General features: G+C 39.6%; 1 protein-coding gene across 4 annotated transcripts in view; it reads right to left on the bottom strand.

Moving 5' to 3' along the window:
* The window catches only part of ELMO1 (engulfment and cell motility 1), a 401,547-nt gene that overhangs the window by 316,463 nt on the left and 57,317 nt on the right, over positions 1 to 27,767 (bottom strand). For 2 of the 4 annotated variants that reach the window (XM_069461513.1, XM_069461514.1), the window contains exons 5-6: positions 19,699 to 19,868; positions 8,439 to 8,474 (exon numbers count right to left, since the gene is read on the bottom strand). In XM_069461513.1, coding sequence (XP_069317614.1) covers positions 8,439 to 8,474; positions 19,699 to 19,868 — 206 coding nt within the window. Of the gene's footprint in view, positions 1 to 6,866; positions 6,879 to 8,438; positions 8,475 to 19,698; positions 19,869 to 27,767 lie in introns of all 4 variants that reach the window. The other 2 variants (XM_069461517.1, XM_069461515.1) reach the window with 1 other exon arrangement.

Below are 27,767 nucleotides of genomic sequence, written 5' to 3'. Positions count from 1 at the left end.
CACAGACTCTCACCGTGGCCAGCTGTGTCATACTGGGCAATTCACTTACCCTCTCTGAGCCTTTGTTTTCTCAGCTGAAAAAAGTGGGTAGGGATACGATTTAACCACAGGGCTGCCGGTAGAGGTAGAGCACGTAACAAAGTGTGTGGCATATGAGCACTCAGGAAACGATAGCGTAAAGCAAAGCCTCTCATGAATCAAAGTTAGGGTGGCTCAGAGCGGGCAATGTACTCATTTTATTATCCACGGGTATCAATAGGGAAGATTAAAAATAATTCTATTAAGAGAATTAACACTTTGGAAAGGATTCAAATGGTCTATATGTACCTCCATGTATTTAATGTATACACAGACACAAATAGATATGTAAGTAAACACATTCATTTGGATGTTACACCGGTCAGCATTTTATCTTTACTTAATAGGTTTTATGGAATATAAATGGAGATAATGACTCCATATAATGGGTTTATTGACCATAATACTTGCTGGTATTCAGAAGGCAGTAGGGAGAGTCTAATGTGTGGATTAGAAATCCTAACAGAGATTAGGGGGCCTCAGACAAAAGCACTGTCCATCTAAAACAGTTCTATCTGGGACCCTTTATCAGACAATATCCCAGTATCTGCTGCTTTGAAAACAACACTTTAACAGACACTTAGACTCTCAGAATCTTTCATAGATACTCATCTTTATCATAAATTATCATCAGCATAAATATTAACTTAAAACCCTCAAGATAAATAATCTCTCTTCAATTACATTATATTATGCCAATCAAGATTTCTACACTGCATTATGCAATAGCACTGATTCCTATGCTCAGTTTTTTAAAAATAAAGTTGGTTATTCAGAGTTTTAATCCGTGGGTTGATACCATTACTGCTACCCTACCAACTCTCCTAACATATTTACTTTGAATCTTCCCATCTATTTTCAATTAATAGAATAGAAAATAGATCCTCATTTCTTTCAAAACAGCTTCTTAATTTCCCTTCTTCCCACTGTTCTACTCAGCCCAGACTCAAAAATGACTTTGAAATTCTGCATCAGTTCAGAAGTTGTGACACTGAAAGGAACCTGTAAAAGAAGAAGCGGTTTTCAGGGAAGGACAATGACTGAAAGCTTCTGGGACCAGAGAGAATTTGACAAACTAGACAGAAATAGCCAAGTCCGTAGTTTCTGGAGCCAAAGAGCAGAAGTTCCCTTTCAGCCCTAAGTGGACAAGTTACCCTGCCATTCTACGCTCCAGTTTCCTCGTTTATTAAAAGCAGGGATGATGACAATGATGGTGGTGGTGCCGATTCCTAACTCAGATTCTTGGGGAAATGAAACGAGGTAACATACTTAAAACCCTCTGACCGCTGTGCAGCAAACAGTAAGCAGCCTGTGAGTGTTAGCTATTATCACCATGCAAAGGGGATATTTTTAAAAGATGAATGAAAGCCCGTGATTTTCAAAAGTTTTGCCTTCACCGTGTCAAGGATTCTCGGTTCTTAGAACCAGAAAGAAAAAAATAAATGCAGGGAAAGCCAAACCGTTCGGGCCAGACAGAAGCCAGCTCATACCTCTGGCTTTCCAGAGCCGCACACAGGCAAGCCCAATCTTACAGGTGCCCCCTAGGTGGCATCAAAGGATCACGCCTCAAAAAGCAATTCCAAACCAGAAACTGCAAATTTACTTGACGGAAAGAACAAAAAAGTAAAAAGGTGAAAATGAGTTAAAAAGAGTAGCAAGAAAGGTTAAACAAAAATTCCGGAATGATTCTACAGACAATGAGTCAGAAGAAAATCCAAATATCTGATTGCAAAAAAAAAAAAAGAGAGAGAGAGAAAGAACAAAAGTAAAAAAAATGCCTTAGAAAATACGAACCAGGTAATAAAAGCAATTAGTGAGATTTATTAATAGACTGGGTAGGCATTAGTATTACTGTGAAAACATTATCACATAATGATGCATAGCATTAGTAGTAAGTAATATTAGCTCATTTATTTTATTTACTTAAAAAGAGGAAAAACAACCAAATGATAACTAATAGTTGGCATTTGCTTATGCCTGGCATGCTAAAAGACCTCAAATGCTAAAAGATTCTCACATACACACCATGGGAGGGCAGCACTTATGGCCCCTAAATAGCGCAAAAAAAAACCCGGCTTCAGGGACGCCAGCAGCAGAACAAGCAGTGGAGCAGGCAGCGGTGGAGAAACACACACTGCAGGCTCCAAACCCTTCTTGCATTCCCAGTTAGCTACCTGAGACTGGGAATGCAAACGGCACTAGTCTTCATTAGCTGCTTCAAAAGCAAAAGATACATTATATTTCTGTTCTCTAATAAATGAAGGCAAAATGACTTTGCTCCCTGGCTACCTGCTCAATGGAACCCTAATCCAAATGGCCTTAGGAACATCTGGGCACAGTCAACTTCTAAAATATTCCAGAACTCTGTCTACAGACTCCTCCAGGCCACAAAGACCTTGGAGAAAAATACGGAGAGAAGGATAAAGAGTATCACTGGGCTTTCAAATCTGCAAGGGGGTTTGGGGGCCAGGATTTCAATCTCTATAGCCTTTAAGGAGGTGGAGGACCGTTTCTCAGACTGCAGATGGAGATCTCTGTGCTACTCAGTTATCCATTAGTGCAAATGATTGGTAAGCGAGAGAAAACCTCCTTCACAGCAGACAGCAACTAAGGTGCTCAAAGGAAGGACAGTTATCTGGGTCTATCTAATAACACGATAGAGAGAAAGAAAGAATTAATTATATTAATATAATATAATCTATTATACATTATATATTATGTAACGATATTTTATATAAAATGCACATACATTTATCAAAATATACATATATAATATACTATATATATTTTATATATGTATACATTCTATGTATAACATATGTAATTCATTATTACTGGTTCCTGGGTGACATAGTAGGTTTCCCTGAGGGAGAACTCTTTCAAAATTCAACTTTAAATCCTCAGGTGCAAGGAAAAGATGGCCATGCTAAAATTGTATTAAGTTCCAGATCAAGAGACTCAATCACCTCTTTCAAATGAGGTGGTTACAAGAGATCTTACTGAACCCTGACACAGGTATTTATTTCCACTCCTGGAGGAGTGATTCAGGCTCCCAAGAGGGAAAGCAGAAGGCAAGCTCTACCTCTGAAATCAGTGTTGGGTATGGAGTATTAAGCCTAAAAGAATTACAAATACAAAGGAACCGCATGGCACATTCAGGAACATTTTTATTTGTTTGGGTTATTTGTTTTTTGTAAAGTGTTAGGCTAAAGATTTTGCAGTACTGACTGCCACAAATTAAGTCAACTGCAAACTTTACATGCTGGTAGCGAGCCACTGTCACAGCCAACACACCATGTGTGCTGGAATGATTCAAATAAATGTTTCTCATCAACTTAGTAGAGATCATCTTCATTCCAACAAAATTCAGCCAATCTCAACACAAGCATGTAAATTTGTGCTGCTAATCTTATAAAAGAATAGTGTTTCCAAATGCCTCCATGGCGTGGCATGCCCAATAAAGAACTGGAGAAAAGATGAAAATAAAGGCCACTTTTAAAGCCATCAATAAATTGTACTGAATAGATCCTTAATTGCCAAAGTTAATGGCTATAATTCTTCCCTGCCCTTTGAGTTTTTCCATGTATTTTCTTTTTTTTGGGGGGGGGGGGCGGCAGTTAAAATTTACATACATTGAAAGGTCTGGATTTCTAAGTTACTCTTTAGACACTCCCATTAGCCTTCAAAATCACAGCATGACTTACATCAGCAAACATTCTTCTGGGTCCTTTGCTGGAAATTTAAGTGCATATCGATTCTGGACTCTCTTCTATTCCATTGACCTATTTGTCTATTTCCTTACACCAATATCAGACTGTCTTGATAACTGACTTTATAATAAGTATTAAAGTCAGTTAATGAAATTCTTCAACTTTGTTGTTGACTATTCTGGCCATTCTAGGCCCTATATATTTCCATTTAAATTTTAGGATTGACTTGTAATTCTTTTAAAAATAAGTAATTGATATTTCATTGAATCTGAGATTAATTGGGGGAGAACTGCTATCCTAACAATATTGTGTCTTCCAACCCATGAAATGTTGTATCTCTCCGCTTATTTAGGTCTTCTTTAATTCCTCTCACCCATTTATTTATTTTTCAGTAAACAGATATCACATGTCTCTTATTGAATTTATTCCTAAGAATAAATTATGATTTCAATACTTTATAAAGGGAAATTTTAAAATTTCATTTTCCAGTTGTTTGCTATTAACATTTAAAAATACATCAGTTTTTATATATTGATGTTGTATCCTGACACCTTGCTAAATTCAATTATATCTAGTAGTTTCTTTGAAGATTCTTTAGAATTTTCTATGCAGATAATAATGTCTTCTATGAATAGAGATGGTTTTACATCTTCCTTTCTGATGTTATGCTTTTTTATTTCTTTCTTGCCTTAGTACAATGGCTAAGAATTCTCATACAATGTTGAATAGAAGTGCAGAAAGCAAATATCCTTCTTATTATCAATCTTTAGGGTAGAAAACATTCAGTCTTTCAACATTAAGTATGATGGGTTTTTCATAGATGCCTTTATCAGGGTGAAGAAGTTCTCTCTGTTACTAGCTTGCTGAGAACATTACGAAGGATACTGGAGTTTATGAAATGCTTTTTCTGTGTTAAGATGATTTTTCTCTTTAGGTTTTCTCCTTTACTTTGTTAAATGCACATTGATTGATTTTCAAATATTAAACCATTTCTGACATAAACCCTTTATTGGTCACAATGTATTATCCTTTTAATATATTGTTTCATTATATTTATTTGTTAGAACCATCCCAATGGGAAGCTCCAGAACAAACACTGCCTGTTGGAGGAGTCCCACACTGGGCAGAAATGGCCAGGCCCTGGTACCCTCACCATGCCCACTGACTAGGGGCTGCCTCTGAAGAGTGCAGCCTTGATTTAAAAGCTGCCATCTTTAATGTGCGATCAGTGGAAGCCATCAGCTAACTGAACTTCACGTGGCTCACTGGCAATTTTTTTCTTGAAAGGAGATCAACACCACGTGTATCCACAGCCGATACATTTGGTAATTTCTGTTTTCTATGTCCTTTGCCCATTTCATCTTTTCATCTAATATTTTAAATTTATTAGCATAAAATTATTCACAATATTCCTTTATTTTCCTTTTAATGTCAGTATGACCTATAGTGATAATATCCCCTCTTTCACTACTGGTGCTGCTATTTAGATTTCTTTCTTCTTTTTTTACCTAATAGATATTTTCAAATAATCAATTTTTGGCTTTAATTTTTTCCTATTGTCTCTTTTCTGTTTCATTGATTGCTGCTCTTTTTATTCTCTCTTTTAATTCTTTTACTCTCTTTTACTTACTTTATTCACATTTTTTAATAGCTTCTTAAGTAAAAACTTACATCATTATTTTTGTTAACTATTCTACTTTTCCAATATAGGTACTTAGGGCTATAAATTTCCCTCTAAGCATTGCTTTAGCCTCATCCACAAATTTTGTATGTTTTCATTACCAAGTTAAAAATATTTGGTCTTTTCAACTGGGTTATTCCTTGATTCCTGGGTAATGTGGAGGTGTGTTTTCTAATTTCTAAACTTCTGAGGCTTTCAGCTACTTTATTATTATCGATTTTTAATTGAATGTCCTTGTGATCAAGGAACATAATCTATATGATATCCATCATTTGAAACTTCTTGAGACTTGCTATGGCCCAGCATATGGTCTATCTTGATGAATAGTCCATGTGTACTTGAAAAGCATATGTATTCTGCTGTTGTTGGGTGTAATGCTCTATAAATAACAATTAAGACAAGACCATTGATAGTGCTGATCACATCTTCTATATCCTTCCTCGTTTTGCCTAGTTTTTCTCTCAGGTGAGAGTGGTGTTAAAATCTTCAACTATGATGACAAGTTTGTCTATTTTTCTCTTTAGTTATCAATTTTTGTTTTCTGTATTTTGAAGCCTTATTATTATGGGCATACCTTTATGATTTATGTCTTCCTAATGAATTGACCATTTTTATTGTTAATTATCCTTCTTTTATCTCTGATAATATATGGTCTTCAAGTCTTATTTTGCCTGATATTAATAAAGTTACTCAGTTTCATTATTATCAATATTCATTTTATCTATTTTACAGATCGGATAATTTACACTGATCTATCTTCAAGGTGACTGACTGTCTCTTCTTCTGTCATCTTCAACCCACACACAGTAAATTTTTCATTTTAACTATTGTACTTTTCATTTTTATACTTTGTATTTGGTTATTTTTTATGGTTTTCATTTCTCTGTTAAGATTCTCCATCTGTGCATTCACCACACTGATATTTTTCTTTAGTCTTTTAACATACTTATAAAATTTGTTTTAAAACCTTCATCAGCTGATGCCAATATCTGGGTCATCTCAGGGTCAGTTTCTGCTACCTGCTTTGTTTTTCCCCTTAACTATGGCTTTTCTTTTGCTATTTCCTTATACACCTAGTAATTTTTTACTGTACACTAAACTATGTGAATATAACATAGCCAAGGCTCAGCATTCAGGTTTGTTCCCTTGAAGAGTGGTGATTTTTGTTCTAACAGGAAACTAAACTCCAAACTCTGCAGTGAGTGACAGCTGATGTCTCTGTTCAAGTCTTTCCGTTTCCAGTTGCTGTTTTTACCACAGCCCCTAGGGTTTTCATATACACATGTGCATTCACACTTCAGTGATGGGCAATGGATTTGGGGAGAGTTTATATGTAGTTGTGGGGCCTCACATCCTCTGAGCTTCCCTTCTTTCATGAAGTCTCCTAATTATCTAGCTGCTCTACCAGCCTTAAACTGTGTCCTCTTAGTAACTTACTAAAGTCTGAAGCTTTCTGCCACCCCATCCTACCTGGCGGGCAGGTATTCTCAGGCAAAAAGCTGCAAACACACATATTTCACCAAAGGCAAAATATTCCTTTAAGGGTTGACTTCCTTCTACTTTCCACCTGCTTTGGGTTGCTATTCAGTCCCTTCGAAGAGTTGTTTTTAGATGTTTAGTTTACAATATTTCGTCCAGATTTTATAACTGTTATCTATGTTCATTAGTCTTATTTATGCTACTCTGCCATTACTAGAACCAAGACCCTGGCCATTGATTTTTGTCTATGATTAATAAATGGAAATCATGAACCATAGTTAAACTGTCCAGCATCCTTACATACCAAAAGAGTAAAACTATTCACAAACAAAGTTTTAAGGAAATGTTTTGGCTTCAGAGCCCCAAATTCCTTTACATTAGCAAATTGTATAAGGTTGACAGAGAGAAAAATAGGATCACATTGCAGCTCTTCCATGTGATTTTAACTTCTGCACTCAGAAAATACTGATCTTGTTTGCTGGATGTAAGTGTGGGTAAGAAATAATGAGTGTAAACACTGAGACAGTGCCCAGGATAGATTAAGTCTCATAAAAAAAATGGCTCTACTGACATTACCATTAAGTGCTCCTACTGTATTAAATATATCAAAATAAAAATTAAGAAATTTTACCATACAAACTCAATATTGCTTTCTGCTTTATTAGAATTTAATAAACAGAAGAGTTCCTGCAACTAATACTTTTTCTATGTGTGAGGAATAGGGAAAGATGAATGATTTGAGACTTGTATCATACTACAGTACATTGACGGGGATGAGGATTTTTTCTGAGGGCTTAAAAAATAGGGTCCACATTTTGAGATGCTGTTCAGTCTTCTTTCTCAAACTGAAATTATCTGCTTAACAGCTTGGCACCGTGGAAATCTGTTCAGCTTACTTCAAAGAGTTTGTTAGATCATATTTGGACTCACCCATTCAGTGGATAAGAAAGGCGCTTCCAAGGGAAAACTCTAAGAAAGAAGTTCTGAGATCTCCAGACATAATTATCATGCAATTCACTTAATAGATAGGCGATCGAACACTTTCCCAGGCTCAAAGTAAATAATTTTCATTCCATACTTCAATCCTGAATATTTCTTTAAATGTGGATCTTTTTCTTTCTAAGCCATTGAAGAAAATCAAAGACTTTTGACTTTGAACATCACATAGGCCACAAAAAAGAAAGTTTTGCTTAAAGTAATACATAAAATTATGTTTTGCATTACTCCAGGAGTAAATAGCAATGCTGATGTGATCATTTAGTGGTTACAAACATAAAACACCCTTTCTACTGCAAAGCAAAAAGAAAAGGAAAATGAATTTTTAAAGAACCCATTTATATAAGAATATCAAACAGAAAGCAAAAATATATAAATCACTTAGTCAAAATATCTAGATGCATAGTTACATAATCAGTCAGAGGACAGGGTGTAATTATGCAGAGAAGCAGAAAGTGTTAAGTCATCAATACTAATTGATCATAAATTCTTACCAAGGCTTCATAATCTTCTGCAATTTCTGGTATCGTCTGCAAAATTTAAAAACAATCAAGTGAGGAACATGTTTTAAAGCAATGATCTTTACACAAAGAACATATCTTGAAGAAAACTTAGGATTAGATTAGATATAGGACAGATACAATGCCATGAAGTAAGAGAAGTTTATCCATTTCAAAATATAATAATAAAGTAGTGTTTTGTAATGATAAGAAATAATCAAGAGATCAGGATTTGGCTACTATCACCAGGCTATTGCATTTGCTAATGAGTAAAAGCGTAAGAACAGCCCATTTGGAAGAAAATGGGTAGATGTTCAAGGAAGGGGGGACCCCTAGCAATAAAAATGGATACATTTTCAATGAAAAAAGTTAAGCCAAAGTACTAGTCTATGAAAAAATATTTTATCTATCTTTGGTAAAATGCCTTACTAATTCTACTTTCTCTTTTCTTGAGAGAAAGATTGCTTCTTCTTAGGAAAGACACTGCAATGTCTTTGCAATGAGACACTGCAATAGTGTTAAACTCCAAGACTGGAACTCTGGGATGGTAGCCTGGAATAGGCAAACCTGCCTGCAAGAAATGACAATTGTGCTTTTTTTAAAAAAAAAACAAAACAAAACACAAACTCGAGGAGATAAAGGAACAAGTGCTTCTACCTGATCACCCCTGATCATCCCATTCCCCAAGTCTGCCAGTGTCTCTGCCTTGAATATGCTCTTCCCTCTGTATTAAACATCCTTCCCCTCCTTGTCCAACTAGCTAAGTCCCACCCCCAAACTCCCCTCATTCTAGGCTTTTTGAGAAGCCTCCCTGGCATCTGATTTCCCTTCCTCGGCCAGAGTGGGTGGCACCTGCACCCGCACGCCACAGCTAGAAGCCTTAGGCCACTCACTGTCCTTTGAGCTCCCTGAGGGCCAGGGCTCTGCACCACGAGTAGCCAGTGTAACGTCTGCCACATCCAGAGTAGGGACTCAATAAATGGCTGATGAATGGTTTTGCTCTTCAGAAGTTTCACATTCTCAACTACATAAAAGGTAACCACTTCAGAAACCCAAATGTCCCTGTGAAGACTAAATCTAGTCTTTGGTAAAACTGTGGATGGAGAGTGTCAAAAAATGTATATAAAAAGATCTTTCTATTCCTTTACCCCCCACCTGCCTTTAAAAAAAAATACCTGTTATTTTCTATCTTTTGCTCATCAAAAAGCCATTGGACAGAGTGAAAGAAATCGGTGGCCAGGGTGAGGCCAGCCTGAGCAGAACTTGAGGACATACAACGGCCAGAGACTACTCTCCACTAAAAGGAACCGAGGCTTCTTGGAGAAGTGGATCATGTCAGGGCTAAGGCAAGGAAAGATCTGGGTAATCCTGGAACATCTAGTTGAGCCAGAAAGTAAAGGAATGCTCAAAAAATGATGGGTGACAGGTCAAAAGTACACAGAGGTCAGCTTGAGGGAGCTCCCACAGGCAAATCTGGGACAAGATGAGCATCAAAATAAATAATAATCGTGATAGATTATACTCCACTGAATAAAACAGGAAGGAATGAGTCCATATTGTATAGAGCGATATGCTGAGGTTTAAAAAACAGATCTCTGGGTAAAACACACACAAATCTGATTTGCACCATTTTCCAATTTCCATGGTGTAACTACTCTTGCAATGGTCAATTTAAAGTGCCAACATGACATCAATGGACACAGAGCTGGAAAGAGTTGTGCAAAAATGACTCTCAGGGAGTGGTATGGGCCAGCCCCAGTGCCCATAAAAAATAAATATTCAAGTGAATAAAATAAAGCTCTTGCTACAAAAGAAAGCCAACTAATAAATGTAGAAGAAACGATAGTATTAGAAAATTCCCCGTTGGAAATCATCAGAGTAATATAATAATTAATTCAGAGAAGAAACAGTGCCAAAACCAGGGGAGGGGCTGAAATTGGGGAGAGAAAGGGGATTTTACATAGTTTCAAAGTGTCTCCTTATATACTTTTTTTATCAATTAACTACAATGGTGGGGGGAAACATTACAATAGAGATATCTGGAAGATGCTATCTTAATCCAGTAGTCAAAGTTAACACCAGCAATAAGACAAAGAGGCATCATGTGCCATCATGAAAAAAAAAATCATGAGCATCTGTGATATTCCAGCCAAACAGAATATGAGTCTGATTATGAGAAAACACTGGAAAAACCTATAGAAAAAAAATGCTGTGTTTCAATAGAAAACTAAGCAGTATCTATTAATATGAGGCCTGGCTGGAAAGTATCCACCCATGTAATATGAAAAATAGACACATTTATTGAAGAAGATACAAGAAACATTTTACACAGGACAATGATGCCTCAGTCCCCTTCAAAGTAGGCACCTTGAGACCTCACACAGTTCTCCCGGCATCTCTCCACTGTTCAAAACAGTCTGCAAAATCCCTTGTTGGAATTACCACTAGCTAGCTACCTCATCGTATTTTCCTGAATCTCTTTGATGGACTGAAATATCTTCCCTTTCAAAGGTGATTTTAGTTTGGGGAAAAGCCAGAAATCGCAGGGCACCAAATCTAGGCTGTAGGGGGGCTGAGTCACCTGGATGACTTGATGTTTCACAAAAAAAAAAAAAAAAAAAAACAAACTGCACAAGACATGACACCTGGGCAGGCATGTTGTCATGATGAAGCGCCAATCACCAGCTGCCCATAGCTGTGGCCATTTCCATCGCGTTGCATCTCTCAACTGATGAAGAACAATGGAGTAGTAGTACTCCTTATTAATTGTTTGGCCTGGAGGAGCGTACTTGTGACGGACAACACCTTCCCAATCCAAAAACACAGTTAACATGGTCTTGATCTTGCTGCAACTTTGTCATGCCTTCTTCTGGGCCTGGAGAACCAGGTGACTTTCATTGGCATGACTGAGCCTTCATTTCCAGATCATAGCTATGGACCCATGATTCATCCCAGTTATGACCTTCTTGAGGAAATCTGTTTCGTTAGTGGTGGTTTGAAGCAAGTCATCAGCAAATGTAGCACAATGTTCCTTTTGCTCTGCTAGCAGAAGCAGAGGAACGCATTTTGTCACGACACGTTTCATGCCAAGATCCTGCATCAGAATCTCAGACACAGTAGTTTTTGGAATCCCCAGATCAGCTTCTAGTTCTCTCACTGTCAGCTGTCAGTCACTGATCTTTGTTGACTGCAGCCCATACATGTTCAACATTCTCAGGTGCTCTGCTTATTGCAGGCCTTCCAGAACGTGGATCACTTTCAACAGATTCTCGATCATATTTGAAGCGTTTGTGCCACACTTTTATTTGCGCTGCACTCATTGCATCGTCCCTGAAAGCCTTCTCAATCATCCAAATAGTTTCCACGGAGGAATGTTCAAGCTTAACACAAAAATTGATGCAGATTTGTTGTTCTACTCGCTCGGTCATTTTGAATATTATGGCCACACAGTATACATACATGCTCACTCAACGGCATCTAGCACCCCACTGACTAGTACAGTGACGTCGACATTGTTCACGCATGTGCATTCCAGTCCACTTTCCTTGGCTGCCAGGTTACATCGATGTCATGCAAACCATTCTCGTTATATTAACAATGGCTGGATACTTTCTGAACAGACCTCCTATACCAGACCCATCTGGGCTATTCAGTTTCAAGCCCTGTTGTTTTTGAGCTGCTATTTTATAACTTTTTATAAGTTGTAGTAACTGATATACATATACACATATATACTCATATGTATCTATGTATATATACACATATGTGTGTGTGTGTGTGTGTATATATATATATTTTTTTTTTCCTTGTCTGTTAGTGATTTAATTGACTTTCTCCCTGCTGATAGAAAACTAGTTTTGTCTCTATTTGCAATTCATCTCAACATTCCTTTGCTCCATATAAATTTGTGTTCTTTTGACTTTTCCTTTGAATCTTATAACATCTGCCTGGTTCCCTATTATATGAGTAAAATGAGCTCTTTTAACATGTGTTCACATATGAAAGTTTTTATTTTACTTTTCCCTGAAAATTACCTTTAACAAATTACCCTTTAACAAACCCGTATTAGAAACTATTCTGTCATACAGAATGGCTGACCTATCATTGGAAAATGCCAAAGTCATGAAAAGAAAGGAACAACTGAGTAACAGTTCCAGATTGAAGGAGACAGGACAAGTGGGTGCCAGGTGCCACCTTGAGTTAGGCTGTTTGCATTAAAGGCCTGGAATGGGACGGCTGGTGACACTGATAGGGTGTCCAGGAGAAAAGCAAACGGGAGTTCTCTGGACTATTCTTGCAACTTTTCTGTAAGTTTGAAACTATTTTAAAATAACATGCATGTGTGTGTAATATATAAAGCAGTCACTGTAAAGTTTCAAAATAACTTTCTGGCCTAGGGCCCCGAGCATCCTTATGTTTTTTATGTGTTCCACCTCCTGACTTTGGAGGGTTCTCCCTGACCACAGTGCAGAGATAATTCAGTGCTGACTCACAGCCTTTCTTACTCCTCAACTTTTGCAACCTCACTCTGGCTGGCTTCAGACTATGCATAAAGAGGAGGGAAATTTTTGTTGCATTGTTCATCTAGTGTCCCAACTGAGATCCCCCCCCCCGCCCCCCGCCACCTGTACACACACACAGACACACACACACACACACAGAACTCGGTTTTTTTTTTTTTTTTTTTTTTTTTAGAGGAACGTGACCAGACGAGAAATTATTCTGGAAACGCTGATGTTTCACAGTGGCCAGAAACCTCTCACCTCGGCCAAGGAATAGCATTCTTTTCACCAGCAGAAGATAATCTCTTTTTCCAATGGGCCCTGTGATCCCTTCTCATTTCCATTACCAGAGTGACAGACAAAGAGAGAAAGCAAAAGGGGAGAGGAGGCGGCCATCCTGTTGAAGGAATTTTCTGCCACACAGCCTCTGACAAAGCCCTAGAAAGTTAGCCTCTTGGGATTTTGTGATGCAAATTTCTGGCTGGGCCCCAGAGGGGGCTGTTCCAGCTGGGACCCCTAAGCTGTGCCGAGTGCACCTCCAGGAAAACAGGCAGAGTGAGCTGGGGAAACCCGGGCAGCCTTTACAGCGGGGGCTGACTTGGCACAGACCCCAGGAGCAGAGCGGCTTCTTTTTGGCTCGGTCTGAGGCCTCTAGGGTGAAGTGCAAAACTTGCGCCGTGTCAGTTGGGCTTAGCTGCTGGGCAGTGAGTAGACCGATCACTGTGGCCTGGCCTGGACCTCCCAGAACAGCCAGGGCTTGTAAGAGATACCAAGTTCTCAGAAGCAATGGCGTGAGTTAAAGCTGGTAATCTGTGTCCCTAGAGGCTAACAAAGTTATTTTCAAACAAGAAGTTCATCTTTTGTGTGAAAACAAAATCTCAGAAAAGGTCACCCACGGAGCAAAGCTGTCATATACTATAACTTTGTATTTTCCATGCACACCTCCTCTTACCCCTCGTGTGCCTGACCCAGTGTCAGGAATATTGTTCAGCATTCATATAATATACGCTTTGCTCAATGAATTAAAACCTACAAATCCATCTTGAGTGTGGGGCTAAGTAATGTCAAAGCCGAGACATCATTCAGGGTGCATAATTCAAGTCATATCTCAATTTTCACAACACCTAGAAAATGAAAATAGCTATGGGTCAGGCAAAGAGAAAGCAATTTGATTAATGAAAGTTTAATATGAAATTGTTCTTGTGTTAAGGCAACAATAATATTTTTTATACACAACACACCTAATGTACATACACACAGCATCAGTCAAACTTCCCATCTGTGTCATATGTATGGCAGGATGGGCAGAGGACTAATAATTCATACAATTAATGTTGTTTCTTTTTAAGATAATTACCTAAGGGCTTTACATATTACTGAAATAACTATGGGACTCCTTCCATTGTTCCTAATACACCCACATTTTGGAGAAATGACCTCAACCAAACAAATAAAACAGCACTTATGAATTCCTCAGATTAATGAGAATTACACAAATATCCCACTGCTGCTTTTCCTAGGAAAACTAGAAAGCCTAAGGGATCACCAGGATCACCAGCCCAGAACTGACAAAGGTATTAGAAACAGAAATACCCCTACACAAATAGTAAAGTACAAATTAGCATATTTCAGCAAGCTATTGGGTTATCCTTATTTTAAAACAGCTTTAAAATGTGTATATTCTGAGTCAGAAATTTTATTTCAACAAAATAATTTAAATATTCACAAAGATTCTGCTAAAAGAAAAGCTGAATATAGAATGTTCAGAAAAACACCCAATAACAACGTAAATGTCCTAAAATAGGGAAATGGTTAACCATACTGTGCACATTCTTCAAATTGTTATGTTATATTGTGTATCAGCTGTACTTCAGCAAGCTGTTAAAATGAAATAATATGCAAACAACAAAAATGATCAAGGACTAATATTTAATGACATGGAAATATTGTTAGGTACAAAAAGCAGGTTATAAAAACATGAATATGATGATTCTTCTTTTATAAAGCCTGTGCACATGCATGTATCGACTAATAAAAGAATAGACAAAAAGGAAATACACCAAGATATTAAAAATAGTGGTCTGTGGAAAGGTAGACTACACATGATTCTTATTTTTCCTTCTGCTTATTTGCATACTTTTTAAATAATAAATATGATTTCATTAAGAATTGAATTCATTAATTCAAAAAAAAACTGTTAGAAATCTTTGTAAATTCACGACTTTAACTTTTTTCACTCTCAGCTTTTCTGCCCAGGGTGGTGCTACAGCTTACTCACGTTCCAACAGCATAATTTTCCCATCCCATTGCCAAGTGGGAAGGAAACTATAAGTATCCTGCCCTTTCATTCTTGGAAATGTTCTCTCTGCTTTTCTGCCTCCAGTGATGAACGGCTATTTAACAGTGGAAGGATATAGAAGTAAACTGTCAAAAAACACGGTGTTTTATTAAAACCCAAAAAAAGGGCAGTATTAGTCACTACACTGGACTTAAAGTTGCAGGTGCAATTTTTTTGTCCTTTCAAATAGAATAAAATATATCATTTCTGAAAAATCTGTTGATACCCCTCTTTTATGGTTTGTTTGTTTTTTGTCTTTTGGAAATATTATCCATTCTTTAACATTCCTTTGTCTTGCTCATGTTGGGGTAACATGTTTCCCTCAACTTTATTTCCTTCCACACTTAGGTTTCAAGCAGAATTAGAAATTGAATTTCGAAATTCCATCCAAGACAGAAAAGTTAAATTCAGGTTTTAAACACTGTGCTTTGTGACAATGACACTTCCACCTTGCTCCTTTGTTGCTGGTTTTGCCCCATGGCCCCTCCGGGTACCAGCTGGGGAGAGAGACCTTTTAACAGTTCAGCCTTGGGTAATGACAAGCAGGCAAGTCATCTCTGAATCTCATTATTACTAAAAGTGAGGCGAAAAATTCCAGCTACATTTCTTCAGAGTTTACTAAAAATTTCCACAGGTCCTGCTTAGAAACCTCCGCCTGCCCCAGCTGGAAGTCTGCCCAGGAGTCATGACTAAATGCCTTCCAAATTGCAGGATCTATTTAATTTGTGCAGTTTCTATTCCAAAGGTTTCCTGTTAATTAATTAAAGTCTTGCTATAATTTAACTGAGAAGCCAGGTTTCCTTATAAGAAAAAATGTTTTTCTCTTTTCTTTTTCATCTGAGCAAAAGATCTGAAAAACAGCTGTGGATCAAATGAGCCACCCCTTAGCATGAGTTGCAGCAGCAGAAGGAAGCTTGGGTCCCTCCTTACTCCGTCCCGGAAAGTAGCATGACTTTGAACTTAGATACAGTGAGACGGATACCAAAAGTGACCCGGAGAGACATCTTTCCTTCCCCAAAACGGGGTGATGGGAAAGTGCAACAGACAAATGCAAACGAGAACTCACCGTAAATCTGGTCCTGAGTTCTGTTTATCTGTCTGAAATGTGGCTGTATTATGAACACAGCCGTGCATCACTTAACTACGGGGAGACATTCTGAGATGTTCTGAGAAATGTGTCATGGGGCAATTCTGTTCTTGTGTGAACATTACAGAATGTGCTTACACAAACCTAGACAGTATAGCCCACTACACACCTAGGCTACAGGGTAAGCAACCTGTTGCTCCTATGCTACAAACCTGTACAGTGTGTTACTGTACTGAATACTGCAGGCAACTGTAACACAATGGCTAAGCTTTTGTGTATCTAAACATACCTAAACATAGAAAAGGTACACTAAAAATACAGTATAAAAGATAAAAAATAGTACACCTGTATAGAGAAGCTCTATTATAATCTTAATGGGACCACCATGGTATTTGTGGTCCATCATTGACCAAAATGTCATTATGCAGCCCATGACTACAATTAAAATGTTAATTAGCATGATACTCTTTTTTAAAAGAAGGCACTCAGTTGCTTTGGCTCACGTAAACCACCACTGCCATTCTCTCAGACTGCGCAAGTGCAACACGGAGCTACCGGACTGCTCAGTAGGTGGAGATGAGTTATAGAGCAGGGCAATATACTGATAAAAAGTAGGAATGTTGACAAAGCAAATTCATAGTATCAGTTTTCACTCTTTTTCTTTCAAAGCAAAAGTGGTAGTGTCCCTTTGATGAGCGTTTATGGGCTGAACCGTGTCTCCCAAAACATTCATTTGTTGAAGCTGTAAACCCTAATACCTCAGAATGGGACTGTATTTGGAAACAGGGCCTTTAAAGAGGTGATTAAATTAAAATGAGGCCATTACTGTGGGCTCTACTCCAATCTGACTGGTGTCTTTAAAAAGAGCAAATTTGGACACAAAAAGAGACACCAGGCATGTGCATGTACACAGGAAAGTCCGCGTGAGGACACAGGGAAAGGGCAGCCAAGGAGAAAGACCTTGGAAGAAACCAAACCTGCCAACACCTTGATCTTGTACTTCCAGCTTCCAGAACTGGGAGGGGAAAAAAAAATTCTGTTGTTTAAGCCACTCAGTCTGTGGTATTTTGTAATGGCAGCTCTAGCAAACTAATGCAATAAGGAACTAAAAAACTAAAGTGTCTAACATGCAGTTTCATTGTCAAAACAGCTCTGCCACAGCCCGTACTGGGGGTCAGACCACAGGGATCCTGACTTCGGCATCTGGACCACAGTCATTATAATTATGATTGCAATTCTGGTATTTTCAGAAGTACTTACACAGTATCATTCAGAATATTCAAGGGCTTAAGCCCCTGCTACCTAGTTATCTGTGGCAGAATCACCTAATATTAGCAGGTGACATTTTGACTGGCTCTAGTACACCGCCCTCTATACATCAATGCCTCGGTCTTAGATAAATCAATAAACAGGGAAACATTTTCACATTTTTAGTTAACATGTTAGAAAATGTCACCAAGGCCGGACCCTCCCCCCCCCAAAAGGGCTCACTGTCCCACTGGAAGCAGTGGTGGGCTCAGAGCCTGGGCCTACGTGTCTGGCAGCTACCTGAAGTAATGCACGGTTATGTCTGAAAGTGTTTATAGTCACAGCCCGTCCTCCTCCACCGCTCACCAAAAACAAGGACGAGGGCCCCGACGCATCCCACCCCACGCTCCAGCCTGGAGCTGCCCCCACACGCAGAACGCTCTTCCCTTTTCCCTTGTCAAGCTCCTTGGCAAGGATCCCTAAATCCATTCAACCTCCTTCTAGCTATTTCAAGCTCCAACTCCAATGTACCGCAACCGCTCCGGATTCTGATAACACCCAGGGGTTGGATATCCCTGTCCCATGCTGAGTTGAGGAACTCCAAAACTCTCATGAGCAGAATTTCAGTCGTCACTGAAGAAATAAACCTGTCTACGGTTGACTCTTTCCAATCACCCAAGCCTGACTGTCAGTCCTCTCAGACTTGATTTTTTTTACCTCTTCTTCAGTTATAGAGGTTTTCTCTACTCATCTGTGAGGTAAGATCCCCGACTCCAAACTCTAAAGAATATCCTGTCTTTGAATGACCAAAAAAAGAATCTTTCACTAATACCAACTGCAGAGGCTAAATAATGCCAAGTGTAGGAGGAGGAAGGAAGGAAGGAAGGAGGCGGGGAGGGATGCAGGGAGGGGGCCCAGAGAGGTCTCCAAATGTACAGTCATCAGCTCATTCTTTGTAGCACTAGGTATTGAAGAGAGATTTAAACAACCTACATTTAAATCCCAGTTCTCAATGACATGTACTCTTTCCTACTAAATACACATCCTGACTCTATACATTATTAATTTATATTATTAATAATGTGTAATTAACTGGTTCAGGAATTTCACGTGCTCTAAATTATATGCTCTTTTGGTCTATGCTGGTAGCTCCTGACCACAGGGAAGGGGTAGCTCCCTGTTCACTCTGCCCCAGTGTTGGGTGGTCTCTCCATGCACGTAAGAGCTAGGTGGGCTCCTAGAGACCCAATGATGCCAGAGGATCACAGCCCCCCTGAGAAACTGAGCTCCCAGCCGGAAATACTGGTCCCTTCCTCTCCATGATGGAACTCAAAGTCCTCAAGGCCCAGTACACTGTCACCTCCTCTGTGAGGCTCTTTGAGATTTAACAGGTCCACCCTCTAGACTCCTAATTCTCAGGAGGAATTACACGTAATTTAATTCTGCCTATAAAATAGTCTCCATTCATTTTTGAAAGGCAAGGCTCACATTAAGAAATCCTCCCACTCCCCACATCTTTGCATACAGTAAATACTCAATACACGTTTATTGTATTTAATTCATTAATCGATTAATTGATTAATAAAGAATCAGTGACATGTATTTAAGCATCCAAGTGTTGATTTTTTAAAAATTATATCAGGGATGATATCTCGAGCTGGTTTAATACTTTGAAACGTAAGTAAGCATTCCAATGTTTTTAGTGGAGTCAGGGAAGGAAAATTTTTCTTGGGGATAGGCAAGGGATTTGAGGGATTGATATTTTGTAGAATTATAATTTCAGTGTTGGCAAGAGGCAGTGACCTAATATTTTTTCTCCTAAATCTGAAATTTCAGGTATAATATCTGATGGATTCCCACCTTCTCTCAGATACTGGCTGGCTGGTGGGTGGAGGGTATAAAGCTACTGAAATTACAAACCCACACTACTTAGCATTAACTTAAAAACCATTTTTTCCCGAGTCTAGCCAAGTTCCTGGTCTTTAAAACTAGAAACTGCAAGAAAAAGGAATGTAACCATATTCAAAACACCGAAACGAACAGGACAGATGTTGGAAGTCTGGATGAAAAGGTGCTTACTCAGTGCCGCTTTCGACCATCTGCGTGAGGAGAGAGATGCCGTCTAGGTTTATGAACTCTTGTGCAAACGTAACATCCCGGGAGAGGCTGGCCAAGTCCTTCAGGGCTTCCAGCTTGGCGTCCATGCTCGACGACTGGATTCGTTCATGGAGCTGCTGGGCGTTTTGAGCCTTACCGGGGCAAAAGCAAAGGGAAGAGTGTTCACAAAGGAAACCACAACAGCCGAAAAAAATCATGTTTCATTGAGAAACAAGGGTACAAAGGCGAAAAGCACAAGACCGTATGCAAACTACAGAGCGGGCACCGCAAGGCAGGTTTGCAACCCAAAGGCTCCACCTTCAGAGCAACATCTGTTCATTGCCCGATGGGAAGCAGCTGTGTTCTTTCCACAGGGCCCGTATTTCCACTTCAAAGAAAAGCAAGAGTAAAAGCACGAGAATATTAAAGCTTCCGAAAGGGAACAGGGTGTGGCAGAAAGAAGGGGGAAATGCGGGAATGTTTACTTTTTAAGTAAAATTATTACCTAGAAGCGACAAAAGGCTATTTGCTTAGTTAAGCAATTACACAAATTTATACGGCATGCTCACCCTGTTCAGTCAATACTCTGAGTAATAACTGCCTGTACACTATTTCAGAAGCTTCATTAGACACCCAAATAATCTTTCCGGGTTACTGCAAATCTTACAGCACTGCATAATGATGCTTGTAAATTTCAATTTCCAACGATGTGTTTCACACGCATTGGCTACTCACTGCCAGAATTTAAAACTAAATAATTAGGAAACCAAATTAACAGCTACGCCTAGAATTAGATTTCTCCCTTTCAAGGCATTTGCACTTGGCGTCTACATGCAGGACGCAGAAGAATGGAAACATATCAGAGACGCTGAACTTCTGGATAATAATTTGTAGTCTCTACGTCTTATTCACCCAGTTAAGGTTTTCATATCTACCTTTCAGCTGGGGCAGGCAGTAAGAAAAATAAAATACTAAATTTTTCTGCCTGTGTTTTTGCTTAATAGAAATAACTGAACATCTATCCTAGTTTTATTTAACTCAAAACCACCGTGGTTGAAACACTCTGCCATCGTCATCTTCTCCTTTTAGGTACTTGCTTTCTCCTTTGAAACTGTGTTATATTTTAGAGAAAGGCAAGAAGGGGTATTTGACCCCAACAATGAGGTATCTCCCCTGAACAGAAACTGGTTACAAGTATCCAAGGAATCCCTCATGAACTACCACAGGGTTAAGATTGCAGAGTGGAGGCAGGGGATCCACAGAGGCACTGAGAAACCAAACTGATGCCGGCCACAGACTCCACCTGGAATGGAGGAAGGACTCCACACAGGGGGAGAGCTGAAGGGCGGCACCCCAAAGGCACCCACAGCCCTCCCTCCCGGCCACTTCCTTTCCTCTGTCGCCTGGAAGCAACTGGCAAGGGGAGAAGGGGACTTAACAGGGGAACCCATGCAATTGTTCAGGACCCAAGACTCGGATGAAACCCATGCCCCCACCCCCACCACGTGGTCAGAGATGTGCTGGGGTCCCCCGTTTAATTATAACCAAAGCCACTTTGCATAACGAAGGAAGGAGGAGGAAAACGAGAGCCCTCCCTAGTTATTTATTCACTGATTCACGGGTAAATGACAAATTAGAAGTCAAGTCCTAAATGCCCACTTCTTAAAAGGCAGAGTGGAGAGCTAGGAGGGAATCATTTCATTTATGTTTTAAAATTGTTCAGAGATTTGCAAAATTCTCAAATGGGTATACAGCACTCACATTCATATATAATATTTAACTTAAGTGAAACACTTTAAATTCTTGAAAAATACCTTTTTCTCCAAGTAGAGAGCCTACATTTACTCTATGGATTATAAGAGTAATGACTACTCAACAGTTATTTCGTTGTCATTATTAAAGCTAACTGTGTTTTGTGTAGCTGACACTAGTAATAAAAACAGCTAACAGTCTTCTGGCACTTCTTATGAGCCACTCTTCTAAATACCTTCAGGAAGAAGTTCATTTAATCTGCACAGAAGTCCTAACAGGTAGGTACTTTCATTACCTTCATCTGGCAAAGGACACTGAAGTGCAAGAGAAGTGAAGTAACTTGCCCGACATCACACAGCTTAGCCGTGCTGGAGCTGAGATAGGACCTGGGCAGCGGGACTCCGGAGAACACACTCTAAACAGTGTATCTCACACTGCTGCATGCACAAGAATCACCAGGATGGCTTCTTAGAACACAGATCCCAGGCCACCTGCAGTTTCCGGTTCAGAAGCCCTGGGGTGGAGTTCCCAAAATTGTATGCCTAACAAGCCCCCGGGCGCTGCTGATTATGCTGGTGCCGGGATGGCACGCTGAGAAGCACGGCTCTCACTCACTAAGGATACTGCACCTCGCAGCGATGACGGAATGAGAGCCGCTCTGATTCTGTTTTTCAATTACCACCTCATCTTCCCCAGCTGGGGCGCTGGGATGCCCTCCTGGTCTACCGCACCAAAAAGAAAAGCTGCTCACGCTTATTAAAGTTGTGTGCTTTTCAGGAAGAAACTTTGCTAAGAAAATAAAGAAAAAGTCAATCATGTGGAAGCTAAGTAGATGCAATTTATTATACCATTCTTTCTACCTCATTTGTATGCCTTTGATACATTACCTACTTAAAAGTAAATAAATAAATTTTTAAATAAAAGGAGGGAAGAGAGACAACAACAGAAACTTGAAAAGGACAAGTATCCCAAGCAGAGAAAATCAAGACTGAATAGTTCTCCCAAATCCCAAAACTGCTAATGAATGGGTTGCTGCTATAGAGATTGAAAATATTTTACCAAGACAGTCACACATCAGAATAGCAAAGCAACACCCTGACTCGCTAGGATCTCAGCCAAGGAGTAACAGTAGTAAAGGCTCCTCCAACTTGTGTCTAACTGCAACATTCAACGTTTCAGTGGCCTGGAACGTTCCTACGGAAACATGCGGCCCTCCCCTCCCCTGCACTCGCCCCTGTGTCTGGGAATTCCCTGACCTGTCTTCATGGCGCTGCTGTTATCCTGCTCTTCCCTGGGTACCAAAATCTAAGTGGGGAACTCTTCTTTAAAATGTGCAGTTCCCATGGTGTTTGCTTTTGGGTAAGTTTTCCTCTTCCTTTCAGGACATGCGTGAACCACCGGAGGGACACATCATTAAAGAGGATGGGAGGACCATGGCTGACAGCTCACTGAACTAGCAGTCAGAGCCTGGGACCACTTCCAGCCCTGCCACTGGCCAGCTCCGGGGCGGCAGTGAACGTCTCTTCACCTCTCCTGGCCTCATTTTGCCCATCAGTAGGTACACTGAGGAACTGTGAGCAGATCGTGTTTAAAATTCCCTCCGACCCACAGAGTGACGGATTGTTTCTCAGCTGGGCAGTCGCCGTCACCACAGAGTCTGCCAGGAAAAGGTGATCCATAGATGTGAGCCCCAGACGTGATCTCCAATCACAATAATACGTCAAAATGGTGGAACGTTTTCATGTGATGCTTTCCCAGTTGGAACCGGAACAATAGGGATATGAGTTCTTTTCATCGTCTCAAATGTCTAAATAATCTGGATATAAAACTTTTATCATACAAAAAAGTGGAAATAAATGTTTTTATTATAAAAATACTGGGGTTGTGTCAGGAAAATTGACTTTCAGACATCAGTTATTGCAGATCATTCTGCATATAATATTAATTAGCCTCTATTCAGACAAATCTTTACAGTTATTCATTTGAATGTAATGTCCCTTCAAAATCCTCAGAATCCTCATTCACTGACGCAACAAATACTTCTGAAAAGCTTACTCAGAGCCAGGCACTGTCCTGCACATCGGGACACAGCAACAAACAAAACAGCCAAGGTTCTCGCCCTCCTGGGGCTTACCCACCTTGGCGTGGGAGGAGGTTAATAAAAAAGAATTAGTAATAAAAATTGAATATGCATAAGTTTTATAGCAAACCTAAAGTGGAAGGATTGTCATAGAGAGTGACTAGTGGCTCCTTTGGATGGGGTGGTTTTGAGGAACAAGCGACTTATGGAAGTGACATTCATAAAGAGCTCTGATTGACAAGGAGAAGCCAACCACACTGTGGAGGAGGAACATTCTGGGAAGCACAAATGGTTAGTGCAAAAGTCCTTCAGGGAGAACAAGCCTGGCATGTCTGGAGGGAGAGACAGAAGACCGGTGTGTCTGGGGTCAGTGGGCAATGGGAGCGTGGGAGGAGGTGAGGATAGAAAAGCGGAAGGCCAGGTGGTCCAGGGAGCTTGTGACCATGCAGAGCTGGAGCAATCCTGGGTCGTGATGTGCTTCCCTAAAGGATGCATTTAAATATCCAAGACAGATGTGTGGGGCATTTGGAGCACTTAAAATTGAATTTATAGTCAAATGCTGGATGCAATCACCATGTTCAGCAATAAAACAATGGTGAAATACTCATCATATAGTCATAGGATGAAATATTCTATGGAATGAAAAATGAAACTTTTAGAGCATGTGAGATAGCATGGGAATATCCTCATGACGGATATTAAGAGAAACAGCCAGGATGCAAATAAATTTTATTGTTTGTGGGGACAGGGATATATGTGTGTGTATGAGGTTGTGTGTATCTACCAGAAGGTAAACTCACCTGGCACCTAGAACAGTGCCTGGCATTGCATTTGCCAGGAGTTCAAAACAAATTTCACTAAATGAATGAATGAATACATATGTTCATGTATTTACACATATGTACATAAATTCATGTGTTTACATGCAAATGACCAAAGAGGGCAAATCAAGATATGATCTGGGGCTATGTGTGAACTCTGCATAATTTTCTTTGTAGCAAGCTTCATTTTTCTGAATTTTCCATAATGATTCTGCACTATTTTTATATTTGGGAGGAATGAATCAACATTATTGAAAAATAAGATAGCCTTAGTTCTGATTTTTCAAGCAATCAGCATGAATGAAACGAATCTAGTAGTTGCGTGGATAACTGTATCAGATGGTCAGTCTTATTTACTGGTATGATTTTAAGGACAGGAAACAAGTTTCACTTTGGGCCAAACAGCTCAATATGGCTGCCTCCTGTCCTGGACGGGAAAGGGTGCGGGCACAGGCTGGAGGGAAGGAAACAGTCTGGGGTGGCTCAGTGGTGGCACAGGAAGGAGTACTGGTAGTGTGTGTGTCAAGTAGCTACCAGTTAAAGTCATCCGCAAGAAACTTCCAGCATAATTCTGGGTCCATGATGCCAACTAAAAAGCAGTCTAGAAAGTCCTTAGGTTCAACAGCTTCGCAGCTACTTTCAAATGTGTGTTCAATATGGCCCAGCAATCCAATTACATTTTCCTGGAATGTCTGCTATGCCCCTCCAAAATGACTCCTTCACAACTTTTCTTCTCTCCTTAAACCCCCCCCCCAGCCCCTGCCGCTTCCTCCCCTGCACTAACGGTCCCGCCTCACATTTTAGTGAGGAAATCAAAGCAATCAGCCAGGAGTTCCAGCCCACCTTCTTCTTCCTACTTCCAAAAGCACTGGCCACCGGCACCTTACCCTGCAAGCTCTGCTTCCCCCTGGCACTACGCACCAGGTGCCCTGTCCCTACCAGCAGTCACCCCCATCCTCTGGCCCTCTCAGGTACTCTGCTTCAAGATTATCCCCCTTCAGAATCATCCGGTTCTCTCTCTGTAGGGGATCATTTCCACCTGCAAAAGTCTCCAATAGCTCCCATCTTAAAAAATTAACATCTTTTTTATTATTTTTTTTTTTTAAGTTTCTCAACCCAGGAGAGAAAAATTGAATTGAAAAAATTAAAAATTAAGAAAATGTTAATGGTCTTATTGTTCAAATCTCTGATAACCTGAATCGCATAATGACTGAGATAATACCATTTTTTTTAATCACCAGAGGGAACTATCCCCAAAATCATTATGACAGGCCCTCTGACCTAGGTAATTCTCATACTGGTTCCCCAAACAGAAGAGAGCAGAAAGGGAGGATTATGCTTGGAGCTGACAAAGCAACAGTAGGTATGTGATGAGCAGTTTTGGTTTCTATGTGTACATGGGCAAAATGAGGGATAATGGGCAAGAAGAATTCAGTTCATATATAAAAGGGCTCTCTAAAAATCTCATAGTTTGGAATACTGAAATGTTTTTAGCATGGGACGTTATGATTTATCTCTTATATAATGTAATGACTTTATAATATTTATTTGTGTATTTATTTAATTAAAAATAATGTCAGCTCCTGAGAAAGACATATGCAAGTATCAGCAGAAGCTATAAGATAAAAAAATAAAGGTATCCCCATGTTAACAATTTCTTGTGGTATTCCTTGAGAAACATTTTTATCCTTTTATCAGCCTATATACTCCTTTCCATGTTCATAACTGGCATCATTCTATATATAATGTTCTGCAACCTGTTTTTGCGCATAACAATATACTTCAAAGATCCCCTGTGACAGCACACATCACATTCTCATTAACAGCTGCACAATATTCTATGTCACAGAAATTACCTGCATTTACCAAGTCCCACTGATAGACATGTTACAGGTTCCCACTTTTTGCTCAATAAAAACAATGATACATACTATGCTTGGATGTGTGTATGTATGTTTGTGTGTTTGTGTCCTGTAGTGTTTTTGTGAGTCTATTTATGGGATAAATTCCAAGCAGTAGAACTGTTAAGACAAAGGTGTGCGTGTGTGTATAAACTTGGGTGGATACAGCTAAAGTGCCCTCCAAAGAGGCTGTACCAATTTATGGTCCTGACCCCACACCTTGATTTTCTAAGAGTGTAGATTTCCATCCCTTAAGAGAGATACTGAGGTTCTTTTCTCATATATATGTATTATTTGGGGATTTTTTTCCCCTTATATTCCTTGTTCATAGCTTTTGGCAACCTGCCTTTTGGGGCAGTTTATCCACTCATAACGGGTCCTACAAATTAAGGAACTGCGCCTGTATCATGTACTTGCCATTTTTTTCTTCTAATGTGCTGTTTTTGACTTTGTTTCTGGAATTTTTTTCAAACATAAAGGTTTTGTAGGGTCGTTTTTATTTTTTGGCAGTCAAATTTATTGATCTTTTTCTTTATGGCTTCCAGGGGTTTTGTGTGTTTGTCCTACTTAGAAGGCTCTCCCCACTCTAAGACTATAAATATATTCATCATAAGCACTTTTTGAAACAAAAATTTCAGGAAAGTAATAGCAATGGTCTGGCAATCCAAGCTGCTCCTGATGGAAACAATAGTCAGAACTGATTTAAAAATATGCTTCGTGCAAAGCTGACCTCAGACTCGACTTCCACAGCTGTTGTTACCCCGGCAGGTAGAAAGAGACACCTCTGGGCTGCACGATCTGAAGCTCCCCCAACCCTGAGCTGCTCTGAAGCTCACACACCTTTGCACACATTCTCTGGGTGTGCTCCTGGCTGTATTTTTATGATACTGGGGAGATAGATAAAGATATCACACCACAATGATATGCATGTTTAAGATGCCACTAGAGAGACTGCCTAAGGATTTACTACGCAGTGGAGGACCGCCAGCCAAGTACAAGAGCTTTTACAAGAAAAACAGTGCAGGTTGTTTATTCAGATCTTTTAGTATTAATACCTATTTCGCTAGGAACAATCCAGAAAGGACTGTTCTGTGATAAAGGCAGACAGAAAACAAATTCATCAATAGACAGAAAGACCACCTTTGGCAGGGTGGAGGTCAAACTCACCACAGCCACAATTGCCTAAGAAGGGAACTATGTGCATGTGTGTGTGTGTGTGTGTGTGTGCATGTGCCTGCGTGCCCACGTGGGTGTGGACATGTGCTTATGTGGCTGCAGGGAAACTTCAGCTAAGGTAGATGGAGGAATTTTAAAAACTAGTATAACACCATTTGCCGTGTTCTTTATGGTACTCTAATACTTCCTAACAAACGTGATGGAGATAGTTTTTTTTAACATATTTTTATCATATATATAAAAAGTAAAGAGACAGCATGTGTGACCCCTATTTTTTAGTTAAATGCAAAATAATAAAAAATAATCTATCATACTAGCAAC

Source organism: Eulemur rufifrons, chromosome 29, assembly GCF_041146395.1.
Source record: "Eulemur rufifrons isolate Redbay chromosome 29, OSU_ERuf_1, whole genome shotgun sequence".
In the NCBI taxonomy this organism is placed as follows: Eukaryota; Metazoa; Chordata; class Mammalia; order Primates; family Lemuridae; genus Eulemur; species Eulemur rufifrons.
Note: the sequence above shows the minus strand (reverse complement) of the source record. Positions and strands in the feature narration are given on the sequence as shown.